Source organism: Cetorhinus maximus, chromosome 4 (genome assembly GCF_964194155.1).
Source record: "Cetorhinus maximus chromosome 4, sCetMax3.hap1.1, whole genome shotgun sequence".
Classification (NCBI taxonomy): Eukaryota; Metazoa; Chordata; class Chondrichthyes; order Lamniformes; family Cetorhinidae; genus Cetorhinus; species Cetorhinus maximus.
Genome location: NC_135882.1, coordinates 144735161 through 144756590, shown reverse-complemented (window position 1 = coordinate 144756590; position 21430 = coordinate 144735161). Strand labels below are relative to the sequence as shown.

The 21430-nt window shown below is 40.8% G+C and overlaps 1 protein-coding gene across 7 annotated transcripts in view; it reads right to left on the bottom strand.

Annotated features, from left to right (window-relative positions):
* Positions 1-1341: 1341 nt before the first annotated feature.
* The window catches only part of khdrbs3 (KH domain containing, RNA binding, signal transduction associated 3), a 215991-nt gene continuing 195902 nt past the window's right edge, over positions 1342-21430 (bottom strand). For 3 of the 7 annotated variants that reach the window (XM_078540958.1, XM_078540959.1, XM_078540957.1), the window contains one exon: positions 9805-10506. In XM_078540958.1, coding sequence (XP_078397084.1) covers positions 10406-10506 — 101 coding nt within the window. In that variant the 3' untranslated portion in view covers positions 9805-10405. Of the gene's footprint in view, positions 1539-7021; positions 7249-8843; positions 8908-9804; positions 10507-21430 lie in introns of those variants that run through there. The other 4 variants (XR_013576457.1, XR_013576459.1, XR_013576456.1 and 1 more) reach the window with 4 other exon arrangements.

Genomic DNA, 21430 nt, shown 5'->3' with positions numbered 1-21430 from the left:
TGCCTTATAAATACTAAGGGCCCACTGTTCATGAACTCATCTACATCACTGCTTTCAAGGACCACATGCACTGCCCCATACACATTTCTCTTGCATGCATCTAGAGATCCAATTCCTTAACTCATTCTTTCCCAAAAACATGCAATTATATAATGCTTTTGCACATCAAACATCCCAGCATACTTCATAAAACAGGAGAGAAAAATCAGCATGAAGGGAATGAGGAGAATTAAGAGAGGTGACCAAATGTAGGACTGAGTGGGTAGGGTTTGAGAAGCTGTTGAAAAAGAGCAGAAATACAACCATGAAGTGGGGTTTAGGGTACAGGATGGTTCTGTTACCTGTAACGAAGAAAGGTTGAAGTATAAAAGTGGTCCAGAATGATAAGAGCACAAGCCATAAGCTAAAACAAAGAGGCTGTAGGGCTATGATGGAGTGGTATTAAAGGTATTTATAAATAACATGTTGGGTGATGGGGAGCCAGTGCAAGTCAGTGAATACAGAGAAAAATTGGTGAGCAGAACTCAGTAAAAATAAAACATGTAAGCAACAGAGCTTTGGATGAGTGGAGTTCATATAAACAACAGACAGAACATTGTAGAAGCTAGGCTTGAAAGTGAGAAATCATAGTTGGGTGCTTCAGTGGTGATGAAAATGTGGTAGAAATAAAAATAGTGTAGACTGGGTGTTCTCATAATGGAACACAACTTCTCAACTTATCTTGGTGAGAAATGGGTTTGACAGAGACAAAGCTACAACTATCATACCTTCCCTCTATAATCTACAGACTTTTAGAAGTTAGAACCCAAGCTTGGTGTGACTCCAAGAAACATCCATCTTACCCAATTCTTTTCAACCCTGGTTACTGTTCAGCACTATTGTCTTTGGTTTTCACCTGGATTTTGTAATATGAAAAAAACCTCTTGGCTGTACAATATTATCAAATTATTGTTCAGGAGAAAATAAGTGGAGAAAGACTTGGCACCAAGGCAGGGAGGAGATAAAGGTAGCAAAACCTGCCAGTAATGTGAGCTTAATTGAATGAATGGCCTTTTCTCATTCCTAAATTACATTATTTGCGACAGTAAATTACAGAAACTCAATATATTTTGAGGCTCCTAGTTTTAATTTCAACTCCTTTAGGGTTAGTGTTGCTAGAAATAAATGCATGTGTACAATTAAATCACTAAACATCCAGATTTGCTCACTTGTAATAATTTTTGCATGTCAATTTGAGAAAAAACAAATGTAATGTATTTCTAAGTTTGCTGTAACTTCTAAAATGATTTTCTAAAATTAATAGAAGAGCTAGTGCAAAGTGAAATGAGATTCAATAAATAATGCAAAACACAAGGACTGCTTTAATAAAAAAAAGTTAAATTTACAGATATATTTACAATTTTACAATCTTCAGTTTAATTTATACATAGAAGTAAAAATGAAGTTGGATGTTCGTTTCTTTAAGATGACTGCCATTCTGTGGACTGCTGTGCTGCTTGGCTTCATTTTAATCAGTGGTAGGTCAAAAGCACAATCTCCTGTTGAAGGACAAATAATTATCTTTATTTCTGGTACATTTTTTAGTTGTTTTACTTTTTAGAAAATACAAATCACCTGAAGGTAACTTTATCTGCTGCTTTCTCCAACTTGAAAACATTCAGTTCCTATTAGAAATTGATTCCTAATTGTATCCTATTTACTTGTCATTGCAATCCCCAAGAAAAACATCCAGTAATTTGTATAAAATTATTGTTGGGTGCATGATTCACACCTAACTTAATAAAACCCAAAACATTTTTGGGACATGAATGTCGTTGGCAAGGCCTGCATTTATCTCCTTTCCCTAGTAACCCTAAAAAGGTATTGGTGAGCCTGCTTTGTAGTGGTTTGATTCAACTGTGCCTTGCTTTGCCAAATGAGAGGGCAGTAACTGAGGGGCTGGATTCACATTTCAGCCAGACCAGGGGCAGCATGTTTTCTTCCCAAAAGACACACTAGCGAACTAGTTGGACTTTTATGACCATTTGAGTGTTTTACTGTCATGTCAATTTTACTGATATCAGGTTATTTCTAGATGTTAGAGAACTGGAATTCATGGGGCATAAATTTTGACTTTGTGCAATAGTGCAAGGCATTTGATAGTGAATCAGCAGCCCTTTTTACATCTCTCTGAATTTTAACTTCACAGGAATAAAAATCAGCTGAGATTTCAGCACAGACACAACAGGCCGAATGATGACCTTATGTGCCATAAATCTTTATGTTTTTTCTTTCTACATTAAACAGACTGTTGATTCCCTATCACCATTGTACACTATCACACAATGTTAAGATCTACCTACCACCTTCTCTGGATTATTAGTTCAGGCCTGTGGATTACTGATCCAGTAATAGTACACTACATTACACACTTAGGGCAGAATTTTACATTCGGCGTGCGGGTGCGCGCCTGACACGCCGGAATGTGAAATGATGCTCGATGGTGTTGGGCGTGCGACTTGATGTCATCGTGAACTCGTGCGATATTTCGTTTGGCGGTGCGTGACAGAGTCGGCTGCTCGCCTGCTGATAATTGAAAGGCCTATTAAGGTCATTTACGAGGTAATTAAGTTGCATTTTATGCTGCCCATCCAACCTAACGGATGGTGGGCAGGCGAAAAGGTCAAGCAGCCTTTACGTTTTTTTAAGAAACCTCTTCCACGAGCGGGATGGGATTTCCTAAAGCTAATACTACTAAAATAAAACCGTTATTTTCAAAATAAATACGTGTCCCATCTCATGTGACACAGTCGCATGAGGGGACGTTTCATTAAATTTTTCGTGTCTTTATTTTTTTAAAAAGCACTTCAATCTCCCAGAGGCAGCTCCATGCCTCAGGGAGATTGAAGCTCTTTCACTCAAATGCGCAAATTGCACGCGAAGCCAGGCTCTCCATCCTCCCCCTAACTGCAAAGGTAGCACTCAGTACTACTGCTCATGACCCATGCTGGGCGGGCCTTAATTGGCCTGCCCGAGTGAAGTCGCGGTGCGGAGCTGATCGTGGGCGGCGGTCGGCTCCGCAACCGCTCCCGCCGAGCCCGCCCGACGACTGGGAAATCCTGGCCTTAGTGTTTATGGTCGGTTGCTTTAGCATATAGAACGGAAAGTATTCTTCTCTGTTCCACGAAAACAGAAAAGAAATATAGTAGATTTGCTTCTAAAACCTCAGGGGAAAGAGTTCCAGGTTAGCACTACCCTTTGTGTGAAGAAGTGCTTCCTTACATCACCCCTGAACAATCTAGTTTTAATTTTAAGATTATGCCCCCTTGTTCTGGACTCATCCAGAAGACAAAATAATTTCTATTTATTCTCTCAATCCTTTAATCGTCTTAAGTAGATCATCCCTTCATCATATACATTCAAAGGAATGCCAGCCCCTTGATGTTCAATGGCATTATCATCACTGAATCCCCCACTATCAACATCCTGGGGGTTGCCAATGACCAGAATCTAAACTGAGCTAGCCATATAAATACTGTGGTTACAAGAGCAGGTGAGAGGCCAGGAATCCTGTGATGAGTAACTCACCTCCTGACTCCCCAAAGTCTGTCCACCATCTACAAGGCACAAGTCAGGAGCATGATGGAATACTCCCCACTTGCCTGGATGACTGCAGCTCCCACAACACTCAAGAAACTTGGCACCCATTCAGGACAAAGCAGGCCTCTTGACTGAATGTTTGTGGATGTGGTGCCACTCAGTCCACCACTGACGCACAGTAGCAGCAGTATCATCTACAAGTGGCATTGCAGGAATTCACCAAGGCTCCTTAGGCAACACCTTCCAAACCGCTACCATCTAGAAGGACAAGGGCAACAGATAGATGGGAACACCACCACCTGGATGTTCCCGTCCAAGTTACTCACCATCCTGACTTGGAAATATATCGTCATTCTTTCACTGTCGCTGGGTCAAAATCCTGGAACTCCCTTCCTAACAGCACTGTGGGTGTGCCTACACCACATGGACAGCAGTGGTTCAGGAAGGCAGCTCACAACACCTTCTCATGGGTAACTACAGTTGGGCAATAAATGCTGGCCCAGCCAGTGAAGCCCACATCCTGTGAAATTAAAAAAAAACCTAGTCTATGCAACCTGTCCTCATAATTTACTCAAGTGTCATTCTAATGAATCTGCACTACACCTCTCCAAGACTAACATATATTTTCTGAGATGCATTAGTCAGAACTGAGTGTAGGTACCCCACATGCAGTCTAACCAGAGTTATATAAAACTCCAATGAGAAGATAGGAGAGTATTCAAGGATGAAGTTGACTGTTATTGTGATGTCAATAGTGATGTCAGCCTTATGATGTGTTTCAGCTGCAGGTAAACTTGCAGATGGCACAAACTCTGCATCAGGTTGCCTCCTACCAGTGTAGCCATTTCTACATGATTTCTTCTTCCTCCAAAAACAATGGGAAATTACCTTTGAAAAACCCATTATCTTAATACTACTAACAATAACAATTATATTTATATAGCACCTTTCAAGTAATAAAATGTCCTAAGGCACTTCACGTGAGCATTATAAAACAAAATTTGACATTAGGGCAGATGATCAAAAGCTTAGTTTTAAGAAGCACTTTTAAAAGGAGGAAAACGCGGGAGTGTGTGCTGGGGAGGGTACTTCAGAGCTTAGAGCCATAGCAGCTGAAGGCACAGTCGCCAATAGTGGAGCAATTAAAATCAGGGGAGCTCAAGAGGCCAGAATTGGATATCTGGAAGGGTTGTAGGGATGGAGAATTCAGAGGTGGGCAAGGCACAAGTGGGGCCATGAGGAATTTGAAAGCAAGCATGGGAATTTTAAAATTAAGGTGTTGTTTAACAGGGAGGTCACACTAACTCACCAAAATGTCTGTGTCAATACACCAAAAACGTGAAAACAGGTCAAGAAACACAATGTAGAAGTGCTTGGAAATAGACTCATAAAGGTATCTACGAATCTTGCTGTAGGGCTACATAAACAGGACATCGATCATACGAGTTCTATATTGGTCTAAGCACTAGACAATTCTGTGGACATCTAAATAGGTAAATGGGGCTAGTTTTAATATAAGTAACCAGGAACAGTAGGGTGAAGTGCTAAAGAAACGAAAATCTATTCCATTGCAACAGAAACCCAACCACATCTATTTTAGTACATTCACTTTGTGCTGTTAAATAATCCTAATGTAAGCATATATTCAATTTCAGAAACAAGCAAGTGCCATATTTAAAGTGAAGGCAGTGGTCACTGGGAAGGCAGCGGTCAGTGGGAAGATGCAGTGGACACTGAAGGGGAGGCCTGACAAGTTTTGCGCTTGTAAGATGGCAGCATCTTGAAGACAGATGGTGTCAAGCTTTAGCTATGCCTCCTGGGGTGCTCATCCTCAAGATCCTCCTGCCCTTCTGCGTGTTGCAAACCCACTTCTGCAGGCTGCACCTCTCACACTCCTCCTCACAGGAGCTTTCAAAACCGGAGTGCACATGGTCATCTGTTAGACTCAATTCTCAATGCCTCTCACCCTCCCCACACATTGCACCTGGGAGAGAACACACAAAGCTGTGTGCCCCAAATGTGTTCATCAACTTTACCCAGCCTGCAGCTTGTCCTACCAAGGCTGCAATTCCTCTCGTCATTCTGCACTGGAACGCTGCTACTCTCTATGGATGCCAACTCCGGCCAACACTGACCTGCTGCTGAAATCTTGCCCTCTTATAGCTGACGAGGCTCTAAAGCACCAGACTTCACATGTGCCCACTAAGATTTTGATTCCCCTGTAAAACAGCTATTAATTGGCTGTGTGACAGACTCAATTGCCTGCCCTCCTCCGGGAAGCATCAACCCGCCAGCCCAACCACTCTGGCAAAATACCCAAGTGGCATGAACTGGGCTTCTATAACCAACACACTTCCCTACAATTCTGTCACTCGACTCACCTCCCAGCCTATCATTCAGAATGAGAAGACTTCGGAGAAACAGAACAGTGGCTTCTGTTTCTGTGAAAATGAATTATGGAGTATCAGGGAAGAGAAATAACGCTATAATTTAACTGAGTTGTTCAGGTAACTACTTAACCACAATTAAATTAAAATGGCTTACAAATATCAATCGAACTTAGCCTTAAACTTAAAAAAAAAATCAGGAAGATGTTTCAAAACACTGAAAAAATGCTAATGATTAAAAACAGACCTGAAATTGCAGTTATAGAAGATAGTCCAAGAATACAGCAGTGCTGTTTAAAATATTGGAATGCTGTTTCAGCAATGATTCACTAGGATTTTAAGAGAAATGATGGGAAGTTAACCATGGTGAAATCCCGAATAAACTTATGTCATAGCCCCTGGTGAGATCAAGAGACGATCTGACCAAGGTGTTTAAAATAATGAGGGGATTCATCTGGAATAGCTCTTCCTTCCTACAAGAGATGATGAATAACATGTTAGATTCTTAGAAATCTTAGATTTCCATTGAGGCAGTTAAACATGAATCAGGGAGAATGTCTACTGCCCCAAAATCCCAAGTTGCAGAGGCTTACAAAAAAGGAGATAGATATTAACTTTGGAAGGCAGGGTATTAAAGAATCTATGGAGAGGAAGGATTTATGATTAAAAATATTGAATTGCATTGCTAACAAAATGATGAAGCAGATTCAAGAAGATTTTTTCCCGTTCCTATATAGTTCTAAAGCAGGATTAGAAGGTTAAGAGCTATAAAGCGCTGTATTATAGTCCACTTAAATGACTCTGCCCAGCATTGCAAGCACTTTACCAAGCTGTATGACAAGAAATGCCCATCTGAGGTAGGTAAAGAGTATTGCAAAAGTTGGAGTTCAGCATTGATCTTCTCCATTAAGTACAATTATAATCTTATAGCTTAGTTTCAGAATACAGGTGGTGTCTGAAATTCAGCTATCTGAAAACTCAATATCCAAAAACCATTCATCTTTAAGCTTCCAAGCAGGAAATTTAATTATTATTAGACGAGTAAAATAACTTACTGGCTTGTTTAACTAGGTGCTGCATTGGCATGGTAGCCTGCCAACTATTTAACGGCTTCATGCATCTGTCTTCCCGTGCTGAGAGCGACCATTGACCTCACCCGACCTGGCTCAGCCTGATCCACTGGTCCAACCCGAACCGCCTGACCCGAAAACTGGCAAGATCCGAAATCCAACACAGACTCGGTCCTGAGGTTGCCGGTTTTGAGACACTGTACCTGTATAAGCTGTTAGAAATTCATAGTAAGTATTTGAAAAGAAACAACCAGTTTCATTTATATAGCATCTGACACATTCTCAGGATATGCCAAAGCACTTCACAACTAAGGGGAATGGCAATGAACACACCATTAGGGCACTCTGTTTTCCTTCAAATGGTGCCATGGGATACATTCATTTGAACAAGCAGGTTCAAAATCTCATGAGAGATATGGTATCCCTGAAAATGCAACATCGCTCCAGTACTGCAATGAAGTGTCAGCCTAGATTAAGTGCTCAAGTCCTGAAGCAGGACTTCAGCACACAGCCTTCGGACTCAGATGAGAGTCCTACCACTGATGCCAGTGATAGCTTTCATACATTTCAAGTGCAGATCCTGTATCGGAACCTACATTAAAAAAAGTTACCTGGTATTTTCCCTTTTGAGACACTGATGGAACTATTGTGTATTTTGGAGTTTTCTGCTTCTGTTCCAAACCCTAGTTGTTTTTTAAAATTTTTATCTCTATACTTTATGCAGAGGGATCTGTCCTCACTTAGCACTTGTTCGTCCAGGGTAGCATATTTTAAAATAAGGCTCACTATTGCAAATCCCAGGCTCAGTCCACCATCGCTGTAGTGCAGTGTTGGAGTACTGCCTATTGTGAATCATGCTTGCAGTCCTTAATAAAAGTTTAGGGATGAATCATACTATACAAGATACTATAGAATGGCCAAACTCCTCACTCATGGGAAAATAATCCTTTGGATGCTGTACGCTGACCTCAAAATATTAACATTAATTTCATCCCCTTCTTAACTCTCACAAAGATAAAACTTCAATCATCCTCAGTCTTGTGATTCAAAAAGGATTACCAAACATGACATTTTAATTTTGTGTACCCAGGTCTGCTGAGAACTGGCATTTTTTTCTAAGTAAGACAGGTTGTTTTGTTACACTGCTATATATTGCTACATTGCAGCATTTCTATATTAATATTCAGTTGCTGAAAAACATGACCTAGGTATTTACATATCTGCAAATGTCTGAATGCTTGAATGTTAGTGATAACCATTCAATCATTTTACCAGCATCATATTTGGATGGTAACGAGCCATGAGGACCAGAAAGACCTCGGGTTTTACTTCTAATTTGTGCTCGGTTAATTGATCTCGGCCAGAAATGACCATACAATCATCCTCAACACTACTGAGCTGGGATGAGGAAAAATGTTATCAGTTCCCACTCATCCATATCACATGATTCCTGCTGGAAGGTGCATGTGCATATACAGACATTAGGTAGTGGCTAGATTGAGATTGACTAAAATGCCCCTTCCCCAGTAAAATATGCATTATGGAACTCCTGTGGAATTGATGAATGAGCTTTAGATGTTGGGGTGTACATTCAAACATGATGGCTCCTTGAAGTACCAAATAGCGTAGTATATCAAAACAGCTGCACACCAGAACGAGTCAATGTATTCGAGAGAGGAGGAAGAAAAATGAAGAAACAATGTTAAGTACCTGTTCTGGAAGAATGCATTTTGAACAGTTTGATGACATCCATTACTCAAAAGATCAATACCTGTAACTATGGAGTCGAGCCACTGTAAACACCTACCATAATGCCCAATTCCAGGATCACGTTTTTATTCCCATTTGGCCAGGGATGTTAGAAAGGGATCCTGCAAGTGGAGGGAAAAAATTATGAACATAAATATATTATGAGCACAATCTAAAACCAGTTTGAAAAAATGACTCTTAGAAAACAAACAAGCCTCATAAAAAGATTACCATGCAATGCTAGAAAAAAAAAAGACATTGTTTAGAGTGAATTTATTCTGATTCAAAATCAAACATTAAGCATTTGAGGCTAACTATAACAAAATTATAGACATAGGTTATGTGGTTTTTACACTTTGTTTAACAGGATAGAATTTAAGATCAGCTACTGCTTAGTTTGCAGTTATATAGTTTAGTTTCTACACAATTACAAGATTGATTTATAATTGTTAGGAGTTTAGTAGTACTTGAACCTTTTCTATAGTAATTTTTTTTACTCTAACAGCTTTACAACCTTGCTTTCTTTTAGCGTTTACTGGTTTTAAATGTTAAAGGTAAATTAAGTGATATTAAAATCTACTTGATTCATTTACCTTTGCAACTGAAGACCTTTTAAGGGTTACACATCCACTGCCTCTGACGAATGCCACATTAGTCAAGTCTGTTTGCCTCTAAAAAGCTTTAATTGCTTCCAGCGGAGGATTCATTTAGGTAATTCTCATAAAAATTCCAAAGTGCACTAGTGAAAAAATGCTTAGACAAGATGAAATGCTGATCACATTTTTCATATATTCACTGCTCAGTAGTGTATTTTCAAAGGCCAACAAAATGGACTTTTTTGTTTTTAAAACATCATTCAGGTATACTTCTGTATAGACCTCGAGACAAACTGATTGTTTTTTTTAAAAGAAAATTTTAAAACGACAAAAGTATGCTTTCCCTGTTTAAAAGATTTTTGTGGATTTATTTGGCGTTATAAGAAAATATATCAAAGTTACTGATATGTCACACACAGCAAGTTTGTTTTTTTTTCTCAAAACTTTATTTGTATCAAGCAAGAATAGTCAATGTCTTTGATCTCAACACTACAGAATATCTGGAGACTTCAGTTACAAAAGAATACAACTTTACTTGGCATTTGGAGTTTACTGTTGTTTAAGTAAAAGTTTACAAGGGATAATGCTCTAACACAAGCTAAACTTAAAAGTTCAAACCAAAAAACTTAAACTAAGTTTTAACAAAAACGAAAAGCAAACTAAAAAAAACATTGATGTTAACTGAATTTGTGTTTACATTTTAAGTGATCTACATTATCAAACCTAGTTTGGTAATAGATTTTTAATGGCTAGTTAAACTGAAAAAACGTGTTAAACCTGTTTACTCATTTCCAACAAAGCACATAAGATCAAAGTCTTTCTTCCCACCCACCTCCTTCCAGAGATCAAATAATCTCTCCATCCAAAGATTAAGGACTTCATACAAGAATTCAGAACTGGTTAAACAGATCTGTTGTATTTAAGAAAAAAAACTTTTATATAAAATAACCAATTACTTTTAACAGCGTACATCACTGCAGAAACAGCTAACTGATGATTGTATTTCACAGAACAGATGGTAGGTTCAGTATCGTGGTGCATAGGGGTGCTCCCTGTACGCTCCTTTAGGTGCTCTTGTTGGAGGAGCTTTCATTCGTGAGTTGGAGTTCGTCCACTCTTCCTGACCTATTGTGGTTATTACAGAAAAACAATCTACATTAGAACAGTCAAGCAGCCCACAATAACATTCACTGGAAATACAGTTGGTAAACTACAGGTTAAAAATTGTACTCCTGCATGAGAGATTAACATTGTACAACATCAAAAGTACTTTTTTAAAAAAAAAAGTGGTTGTCTTTGAAAAAGATCATAACGAAAAATAGAATTCTTTAGGTAACTGCTTTAATGTTTTAGAGCAATATTTGTAATTTCTGCATTTTGAATCAGCACTTTTATCACAAAAGTTAGTGAATAATACCTCTACCAGATAATTATGCTAAGTAGGTAGTCAAGGGCTAAGTTAAAGTCAAGTGCATTTTTCATAAAATTTATGCTCTCAAAATCTAAGCATGATGAAACTTTCCAATCTCTAATAGATCTGATGAAGATGTGGTAGGATGTGAGAATTTTGCATTTGATGCTGTAAAGTTTTGTTATGATCAGAATTGAGATGGAGCTGAACTCCAGAGAGGAGGTCTGGAGAGACCCTGGTTTGACCACTCAGCCAAGTTATCTGATCTATAAATTAGATATATTACAGTGATTTTAAGTCCTAATCAAATTTTATATAGTTAAAGCGTGCCCAGAAAAGGTGGGAATACCTACTTAAGCTGTCATTTTAGCACTGTTTGCTTCATTTAGACCTTGATAATGATACTGACAGTTTGCTCTTCAAAAGCCTTCCGACTAGGATGCAGCGATTTAATATGTGAAACTGAATTCAAATGAGCTGTCACTCACATTTGACATTATACAGAAAAGTTTTCAAAAACTACTTAATTCAAGTATTCTAGAGAGAATATTTTAAGCTGGGTTGAGTTTATGGGCAGAATTTTTCTTCATGCAGGCGGGAGCGCACCCGACCCGAATGGGAGTGAAATAATGCGCGATAACATCGGGCGAGTGGCCCGATGTCGTCACAATATTTCACACGGCAGGCACATGTGAGAGGCAGTAGCACGCCTGCTGACAATTAAGAGGCCTATTAAGGCCCTTAATCAATCAATTAAATTGAATTTTTTTGTTGTCCGTCCAACCGCTCTCGGGCTCGCCCGTCCGATGAGGTAAAAATCCTGCCCTATATTCTTGTTTAGTATTTGTAATTTAAGTAACTTGCTGTGTGCTCTGTTTCTGTGTATTATCTTATAAATAGAACCATAGAAAAGTTACAGCACAGGAGGAGGCCATTCGGCCCATCTTGTCCACGCCAGCCTGTGGACAACCAGGTGCCCTTTCTAATCCCACCTTCCTGCACCCGGCCCATAGCCCTGCAGCTTCCAGTACTTAAGGTGCAGATCCAGGTACTTTTCAAAAGAGTTAGAGTTTCTGCCTCTACCACCAACTTGGGCAGCGAATTCCAGACATCCACTACCTTCTGCGTAAAAAAGTTCTTCCTCATGTCCCCCCTACACCTTCTGCCACTTATCTTGAATCTATGTCCCCTGGTTCTTGAATTTTCCACCAAGGTAAACAATTTTATTCTGTCCACTCTATCTATTCCCCTCATAATTTTGTATACCTCAATCAAGTCACCTCTCAGCCTTCTTTGTTCTAAAGCAAATAACCCCAAACTATCCAATCTCTCCTCATAGCTACACTTTTCTAACCCTGGCAACTTTCTTGTAAACCTCCTCTGCACTCTCTCCAGAGCTATTACGTTCTTCCTGTAATGTGGTGACCAGGACTGCACACGATACTCTAGTTGTGGCCTCACCAGTGTTTTATACAATTCCAACATTATTTCCTTACTTTTATATTCTATACCTCTGCCAATGAAGGAGAGCATTCTATATGCCTTCTTTACAACCTTGTCTACTTGAACTGTTGCCTTCAGGGACCTGTGTACTTGTACGCCAAGATCTCTCACTTTATCTATCCCACTTAGTATAATTCCCACTTATTTTGTAATCCCTGTAACTGTTTGACCTCCCTAAATGTATGATCTCACACTTCTCTATGTTAAAATCCACCTGCCACTTTACCGCCCACTCCACCAACCCATCTATACCGTTTTGGAGATTATGGCTATCCTCTACACTATCCACTACTCGGACAATCTTTGTGTCATCTGCAAATTTCCCAATCGTGCCCCCCCCCACGTTCACGTCCAAATCGTCAATATATAACGCAAACAGTAAGGACTGTGGAACACCACTTGAGACAAGGCCTGTGGATGTTGTGTACATGGATTTTAGCAAGGCATTTGACAAGGTCCCACATGGCAGATTGGTCAGGAAAGTAAAAGCCCATGGGATTCAGGGTAATGTCGCAAACTGGTTAAAAGGTTGGCTGTAACTTTTCTATGGTTCTATTTATAAGATAATACATAGAAACACCGAGCCCTGTGGAACACCACTTGAGACAACTTTCCATTCGCAAGGGCATCAATTGACCATTACCCTTTGTTTCCTGTTACAAAGCCAACCTTTTAACCAGTATGAAAACATTACCCTGAATCCCATGGGCTTTTACTTTCCTGACCAATTTGCCATGTGGAACCATGTCAAATGCCTTGCTAAAATCCATGTACACAACATCCACTGCACTGCCTTCATCAACCCTTCTTGTCACTTCCTCAAAGAATTCAATCAAATTTGAGAAGCAAGACCTTCCTTTTACAAATCCATGCTGACCATCCCTGACTAATCCATGCCTTTCCACATGACAGTTAATCCTATCTCTCAGGATTGATTCTACTAATTTGCTCACTACCGATGTAAGACTAACTGGTCTATAATTGTTTGGCATTTCCTTTGATCCCTTTTTAAACAATGGAACTACGTTTGCATTTCTCCAATTCTCCGGTACCTCCCCTGTATCTAGTGAAGATTGGAAAATCATCCTCAGAGCATCTGCTATCTTCTCCCTGACTTCCTTCAGCAGCCTTGGAAACAATCCATCTGGCCCTGGGGACTTGTCAACTTTCAAGAATTTCAACCCTTCGAGTACTTTCTCTCTTTATGACTATCGCGTCCAATATCTTGCAGTGTTCCTCCTGGACTACGATATCTACATCCTCACTTTCCTTTGTAAACATGGAGACAAAATATTCATTCAAAACCCATCCCACAGCCTCTGCGTCTACATACAAGTTTCCATCTTCATCTCTGATAGGTCCCACTTTTTCCTTAACTAACCTTTTAGCATTAATGTATTGGTAAAACATCTTTGGGTTATCTTTAACTTTACTTGCTAATCTTTTTTCATGCCCTCTCTTTGATTTCCTTATTTACTTCGTCCCTGCACTTCCTATATTCGCCTAGGCTATCTGCAGTGCTTAGTTTTTTGTGCCTATCGTACGCTTTCTTTTTCTGTTTGATTTTCCCCTGTATTCCTCTAGACAACCAGGGGGTCTAGATTTGGCAGTACCATTCTTATTTTTGCAGGGGACATGTCTACTTTGTAATTAGGATCTCGCTTTTTAGTGCTTCCCACTGGTTTTCCATGGTTTTATCTTCCAGCAGTGCTGTCCAGTCCACCTCAGCCAAGTCCCTTCTCATTTCTGCAAAATTTGCCTTCCCCAGTTCAAAACTTTTACTCCTGCCTTGTCTCTGTCCTTTTCCATGGTAATGCTCAATCTAACTGAATTGTGATCACTGTCCCCGATAGGGTCGTCAACTGTCACTTCACCCACTTGCCCTTCTTCGTACCCCAAGGCTAGGTCTAGAATTGCATCTCCTCTCGTTGGGTTTGTCACTAATTGGTTGAAAAAATTTTCCTGGACACATTGCATGAATTTTTCTCCCTCAGTGCCCCTTATATTGTTTGAATCCCAGTTGATATTAGGATAGTTGAAGTCTCCTACTATTATTGCCCTCTTGTCCTTACAAGCAGAAATTTGCCTACATATTTGTTCTTCTATCTCCTTTTCACTATTTGGGGGTCTGTAATATACTCCCAATAGTGTGACTGCCTCTTTTTTATTTCTAAGCTCAATCCATAAAGCCTTGTTTGTTGACCCATTTAGTATATCATCCCTTCTCACAACTGGAATTGATTCTTTAACCATTAGTGCTATCCCCCCTCCTTTTTTATCTCCTACTCTATCATGTCTGAAGACTCTATAGCCAGGGCTATTAAGCTGCCAGTTTTGTCCCTCCTTTAGCCAGGTCTCCGTTATAGCAATGACATCCTGCTGCCACGTATCTACCTGTGTCCTTGACTCATCTACCTTGTTTGTAATACTACTTGCATTGAAGTATAAACAGTTTAACCCCGTCAATTTCCCTTGCTGGACACTTTTTAAACTTTGCTTCTCCTGTAACTCCATGTCTATCACAACGTCCCTAGCTAATGTTCTACCTCTACTTTTCTGATCTGAATCTGACCTATTTGATCCTACTCCTGAGATCCCATCCCCCTGCCACACTAGTTTAAATACTCCTCAACAGAACTAGCAAAAGCCCCCGCAAGGACACTGGTCCCAGCTCTGCCTGGGTGCAGCCCGTCCGGCTTGTACAGGTCCCACCTTCCCCAGAACCGGTCCCAGTGCCTCAAGAATCTGAATCCCTCCCGGCTACACCATCTCTCCAGCCACATGCTCATTTGGTCTATCCTCTTATTCCTGCTCTCGCTAGCACGTGGAACTGGGAGTAATCCTGAGATTACTACATTTGAGGTCCTGCATTTTAATTTATCTCCTAACTTCCTGCACTGAGCTTGCAGATCCTCATCCCTTAGTTTACCTATGTTGTTGGTACCAATGTGTACCATGACCACTAGCTGTTCACCTTCCCTCCCCAGAATGTCCTGCAGCTGCTCCGTGACATCCTGGACCCTGGCACCAGGGAGGCAACATACCATCCTTGATTCACATTTGCGGCCACAGAAGCGTCTGTCTGTGCCCCTAACTATTGAATCCCCTATCACTATAGTCCTGCCACTTGTTTTCCTCCTGCCCCTCTGAGCAGCAGAGCCACCCATGGTGCTGTGTACTTGGCTGTTGCTGCTTTCCCCTGAGAGGCCATCCCCAACAGTGTCCAAAGTGGTATATCTGTTAGAGAGGGGGATGACCACAGGGGACTCCTGCACTACCTTCCTGAGTCTTTTACTGTTCCTGATGGTCACCCATTCCCTTTCTGCCTGTGTAATACAGGGATAGAAGGCGGCCATTCAGCTCTCGTCGGTTTATCAGCTAGATCATGGCTGATCTGTATTTAACTTTATTTACCTACCTGGTTCCATGTCCCACAGAATCTGTGCCTAACACAACTATCAACCTCAGTTCTGAAATTTTCAGTTGATCTAGCCTCAACAGTTATAGACTTCCACTACCTGTGTGTGAAGGAATACTTCCTAACTTCACCCCAATAGTGTAACATTTTGAAGAGCTCAGAATATGGTGAGAATTTCATATAATCTCTGGTGCATTATATTGCCATTCAACAGTAACTGTTGGTCTGTGTGTCTCTCTCTCTCACACACACGCACACGAAGGCACAGAATTCACTCCTTTGAGAGTTTGTTTTCTTAAACAACTACCTCTTTGTCATGAGCACAAGTGTTTGGTGAAAGCCTGTGAACCATAATAGCAGGGTCCCAAATTATTAACTTAGTTTTACCCTTTAGTTGCATACTGATTATTAAGGCTGGATTTTTGCTAACAGGATACTAGAATATTAAAGTAAGTGGCAGCAGAGATAGTGGAGGCATAGGTCGAAATATTCCAGAACTCACTGGATTCCAGGAGGGTCCCAGCAGATGGAAAACTGCCAATGTGATGCCCCTGTTCAAGAAGGGAGGGAGACACAAAGCAGGAAACTATAGGCCAGTCAGTCTAACATCTGTCATTGTGAAAGTGCTCGAGTCCATTATTAAGGAAGAAATAGCAGGACATTTAGAAAAGCTTAACAATCAGAGTCAACATGGTTTTGTGAAAGGGAAATCATGTTTGACAAATTTGCTAGAGTTTTTTGAGGATATAACAAGCAGAGTTAATAAATGGGAACTGGTAGATGTAGTGTATTTGGATTTCCAGAAGGCATTCGATAAGATGCCACATAAAAGGTTATTGCACAAGATAGGAGCTCATGGTATTGGGGGTAATGTATTAGCATGGATTGAAATTAGTTAACACAGAAGACAGAGTCGGGGTTAATGGGTCTTTTTAAGGTTGGAAAGAGATAACTAGTGGAGTGCCACAAGAATCAGTCCTCGGGCCTCAATTATTTACTATCAATATTAATGACAAATTTACTGATAATACAAAAATAGGTGGGAGGGCATGTTGTGATAAGGACATAAGGAATCTGTGAGGGGATATAGACAGGTTGAGTGAGTGGGTGAAAACTTGGCAGATAGAGTTTAATATAGGAAAGTGTGATGTCATGCGCTTTGGTAGGAAGAATCAAAAGGCAGGCTATTATTTAATTGGAGAGAGACTCCAAAAAAGTGTAGCACAGAAGGATCTGGGTGTTCTTGTGCATGAAACACAAAAAGTTAGCATGCAGATGCAACAAGTAATTAAGAAGGCAAATGGAATTTTGGCGTGTACTGCTAGGGAAGTCTTGTTACAACTGTACAGGATGTTGGTGAGGCCACACCTGGAGTACTATGTACAGTTTTGGTCCCCATATTTAAGAAAGGATGTACTGGCATCAGAGGCAGTTCAAAAGAGATTCACTAGGCTGATTCCTGGGATGAAGGGGTTGACTTATCAGGAACGGCTAATCAGGTTAGGCCTTTATTCATTGGAGTTTAGAAAACTGAGGGGTGATCTTACTGAAACGTACAAGATTGAGGGGGCTTGATAGGGCAGATGTTGAGAAGATGTTTCCACTAGTGGGGGAATCTTGAACTAGGGGACATAGTTACAGAATAAGTGGACACTCATTTAAAACTGAGATGCAAAGGAATTTCTTCTCTCAGAGGCTAACGTCTGGAATTATCTACCTCAGTTGTGGAGGCTAGATCACCGAAAGTATTTAAAGAGGAGGTAGATGTATCAGGGAGTTGAGGGCTATGAGCAGGAGGCACTAAAGAGGAGTTGAGGCCTGGGACAGATCTTATCTAATGACGGAGCCATTCTTACGTGGAATTGTTACAGAATAGGAAGCGGCCATTCGGCCTGTTGTGTCTGTGGTGGCTCTCTGAATGCGCAATTCATCAACTGCCATTTCTCCACCTTCTCCCTGCAATCCTGCACTTTCTTCCTTTCCAGGTAATAATCCAATTCCTTCTTGAATGCCTCAATTAAACCTGCCGCCACCAGACTCAGGCTGTGTAATCCAGATCTTAGCCACTCATTGAGTGAGGAGGTAAGAAGGTAGAGTTGGGATATTTCCTGAGACCTGTCTCCTTTAAAAGGGTTCCCTTTAATTCTAAGAAGGCCGGGGCAGGATGGAGGCAGGGGCAGGCTGGAGGGGGAGGTGGGATGAAATTGGGTCTGCCGCCTCTGGAGCAGTTTGGAGTCAGCCACAGAGGCAGGCAAGTGCTGGGGCAGGCTGGTTAGAAGGCCCAACTCGGTTCTTGGCCCAGTTCATTTAAAGGCTGTTTGGCCGTCTAAGCCCTCACCCCAACTCAACAGCCCCCTCCAACCTCCACCATAGTCCCTCACCCATTATGGACACTCTTAGTAGGTAAGTGGAGATGAAAATAAAATTAAACTTCTAACAATCTAATAGGTCTCACTCAATCACACTTGATACTGAATAAAAACTCTCATTCATAAAACGACCCACTTGTGCGACATGCAATCTGTTGGAAAAACAAATAAACATCTATTTCACCATCCACATCAAAGAAAGCTAATCGTTTAATAACCTCTTAAAACTGTCAATCAAAAAGTCTATACAACTCCCTGCTGAGGTAAGTCATTCTGGACCTTTTGAAACTCAGCTAAATGGGCTCAGCTATAATAGCAAACATTGTGAAATATAAACAACGGAATCTACTGAAATTGGAATTACAGATGGCTAATTTTTTTTTCTAAGCTATACCAGATAGCCTGTCAATCAGTATACTCCAACAGTGGTTGTCTGCTGTTTTATTCCAAATGAAAGCTGCAGACTGCTTTTTTCCCTCAATTGTAAGAAGCTGTGGATTTAAATCATTTTGGATAATTGACACTTAAACAAACATTAAATCCATCCTTCACAAGTGTTTATGCCTCTATTAAATTGTGGTTCCCACACTGCATCAAGGCCCTTGGAACAGCAAGAATGGGGAGCTTGAACCTGGCACTAATTTCAAAGGGTCCAGCAGATTAGTGTTTCTGTCTGCATGATTCACTCCCTACATCCTTCCCCCCCGCCGGCAAAATAGGATCTGACAGAAATGGGGGAAGAACTTCTACATCAGGATCCTGCCTGTCATTTTCAAAGGTCCGCCAAGTTGTCGCATCTCGATGAAAATCCAGGCCCACATTTCCAGAATATTTTGTTTTTAATCTTAATGTCCTTACATTAATATCATCAAACCATCATAAGCTCACTGAAACTTACAAAGGAGTTCCTTGCTAGAACAGAATATTGAGTTATATGGAAAAGCTTAATGAAGCGTTGTAACATATCAGGCAATGATATAGAGGGCAGAATTTTAAGTCCCGCAGGTGGACGTGTGACCATCTCAATCGGGAGTAAAATAACGATGATGTTGGGTAAGCATCCTGACATCATCGCGCAATATTTCGTTCAGCGTGCGCAAGAGTCGGCAACACACCAGCCGACAATTAAGAGACCCATTAAGGACATTAAACTAGCAATTAATTTGGAGTTTTCACTGCCAGTCCAACCCTACAATTGGAGGGTGGGCGAATAGGCCAGGTGGCCTTTGCATTTTTTAGGACACCTCATCCACGGGCAGGGCGAGGCTTCCAACAGTAAATTTTTTAAAAATCATTTTTATATATGTCCCTGTTCATGTGACTGAATCACATGTGGGGACATGTTTTCCTTATTTTTAAAATCTTTATTTTTTATTATAAAATTCATCAGCTCCCTGAGGCAGCTCTGTGCCTTCAGGGAGCATTAAGTGTGCACCCCTGCCGCGCATGCGCAGACTTCAGTGCTCACGCTCCACCCACCCTCATCCTGGCAGCACTGAGAGTCTCAGTGCGCGTTTCACGCTGGATGGCCATTAATTGGCCAGCCAGCATGAAATCGTGATCGGGGCAGTCCATTTCGTGGCCGCTCTCCATAAGTCCATAAGACGTAGGGGCAGAAGTAGGCCATTTGGCCCATCGAGTCTGCTCCAGCATTCAATGAGATCATGGCTGATCTGATAATCCACAACTCCACTATCCTGACCTTTCCCCATAACCCTCGATTCCTTTGCTGATTAAAAATCTGTCAATCTCCGCCTTGAATATACATAACAACCCAGCTTCTACAGCTCTCTGCGGTAAAGAATTCCACGGATTAACCACCCTCCGAGAGAAGAAATTTCTCCTCATCTCTGTTTTAAATGGGCGCCCCCTTAATCTGAGATTATGCCCTCTGGTCCTAGACTCTCCCACAAGGAGAAACAACCTCTCAGCATTTACCCTGTCAAGCCCCCTAAGAATCTTATATGTTGCCTCTCATTCTTCTAAACTCCAATGAGTACAGGCCCAACCTACTCAACCTCCCCTCATAAGAAAATCTCTCCATACCCTGAATCAACCTAGTGAACCTTCTCTGGATTGCCTCCAATGCCAGTATATCTTTCCTTAGATAAGGGGACCAAAACTGTTCACAGTATTCTAGGTGAGGTCTAACTAGTGCCTTGTATAGTTTTAGCAAGACTTCCCTATTTTTATACTCCATTCCCTTTGAAATAAAGGCCAGCATTCCATTTGCCTTCCCTATTACCTGTTGAACTTGTATGTTAGCTTTTTGGGATTCATGCACAAGGGCTCCCAAATCCCTTTGTGCTGCAGCCTTCTGCAGTCTTTGTCCATTTAAATAATATTCAGCTCCTCTATTCTTACAGCCAAAGTGCATAACCTCACATTTTCCCACATTATATTCCATCTACCACTTTTTTGCCCACTCGCTTAACCTGTCTACATCCCTCTGTAGACTCCTTGTGTCACCCTCACCACTTGCCTTCCCACCTATTTTTGTACCATCCACAAATTTGGCGATAGTACATTCACTTCCCTCATCGAAGTCATTTATACTGTAAATAACTGAGGCCCCAGCACTGATCCCTGTGGCACTTCACTAGTTACAGGTTGCCATCCCAAAAATGCCCCACTCACCCCCACTCTCTGTCTTCTATTAGTTAGCCAATCCTCTATCCATGCTAATACACTACCCCCAACACCATGGGCTCTTATCTTATTAAGTAGCCTTATGTGCGATACCTTATTGAATGCCTTATGAAAATCCAAATATATTACATCTACTGGTTCTCCTTTATCTATTTTGCTTGTTACCTCCTCAAAGAATTCTAATAAATTTGTCAGGCATGATTTCCCCTTCATGAAGCCATGTTGACTCTGCTTGATTAGATTATGTAATTCTAAATGCTCTGCTATTACATCTTTTATAATAGACTCCAACACTTTCCCAATGACAGATGTTAAGCTAACTGGTCTATAGTTAGCTATTTTTTTTGTCTTCCTCCCTTTTTGAATAGGAGGTTTTTGCATTGGCAGTTTTCTAATCGTCCAGGACTTTTCCAAGGTCTCAGGATTCTTGGAAGATTACTACTAGTACATCCACTATCTCTACAGCTACTTCCTTTAATATCCTCGGATGCAACCCATCAGGTCCAGGGGACTTATTGGCTTTTGGCCCCATTAGTTTTCCTAGTATATTTTCTCTAGTAATAGTTATTGTATTTATTTCCTTTCCCCGTTTTTCCCCTTTATTATTTAGTACCTTTCGAATGTTATTAGTATCCTATACTGTGAAGACCGAAGCAAAGTATTTATTCAACTCCTCTGCCATTTCATGGTTCCCCATTA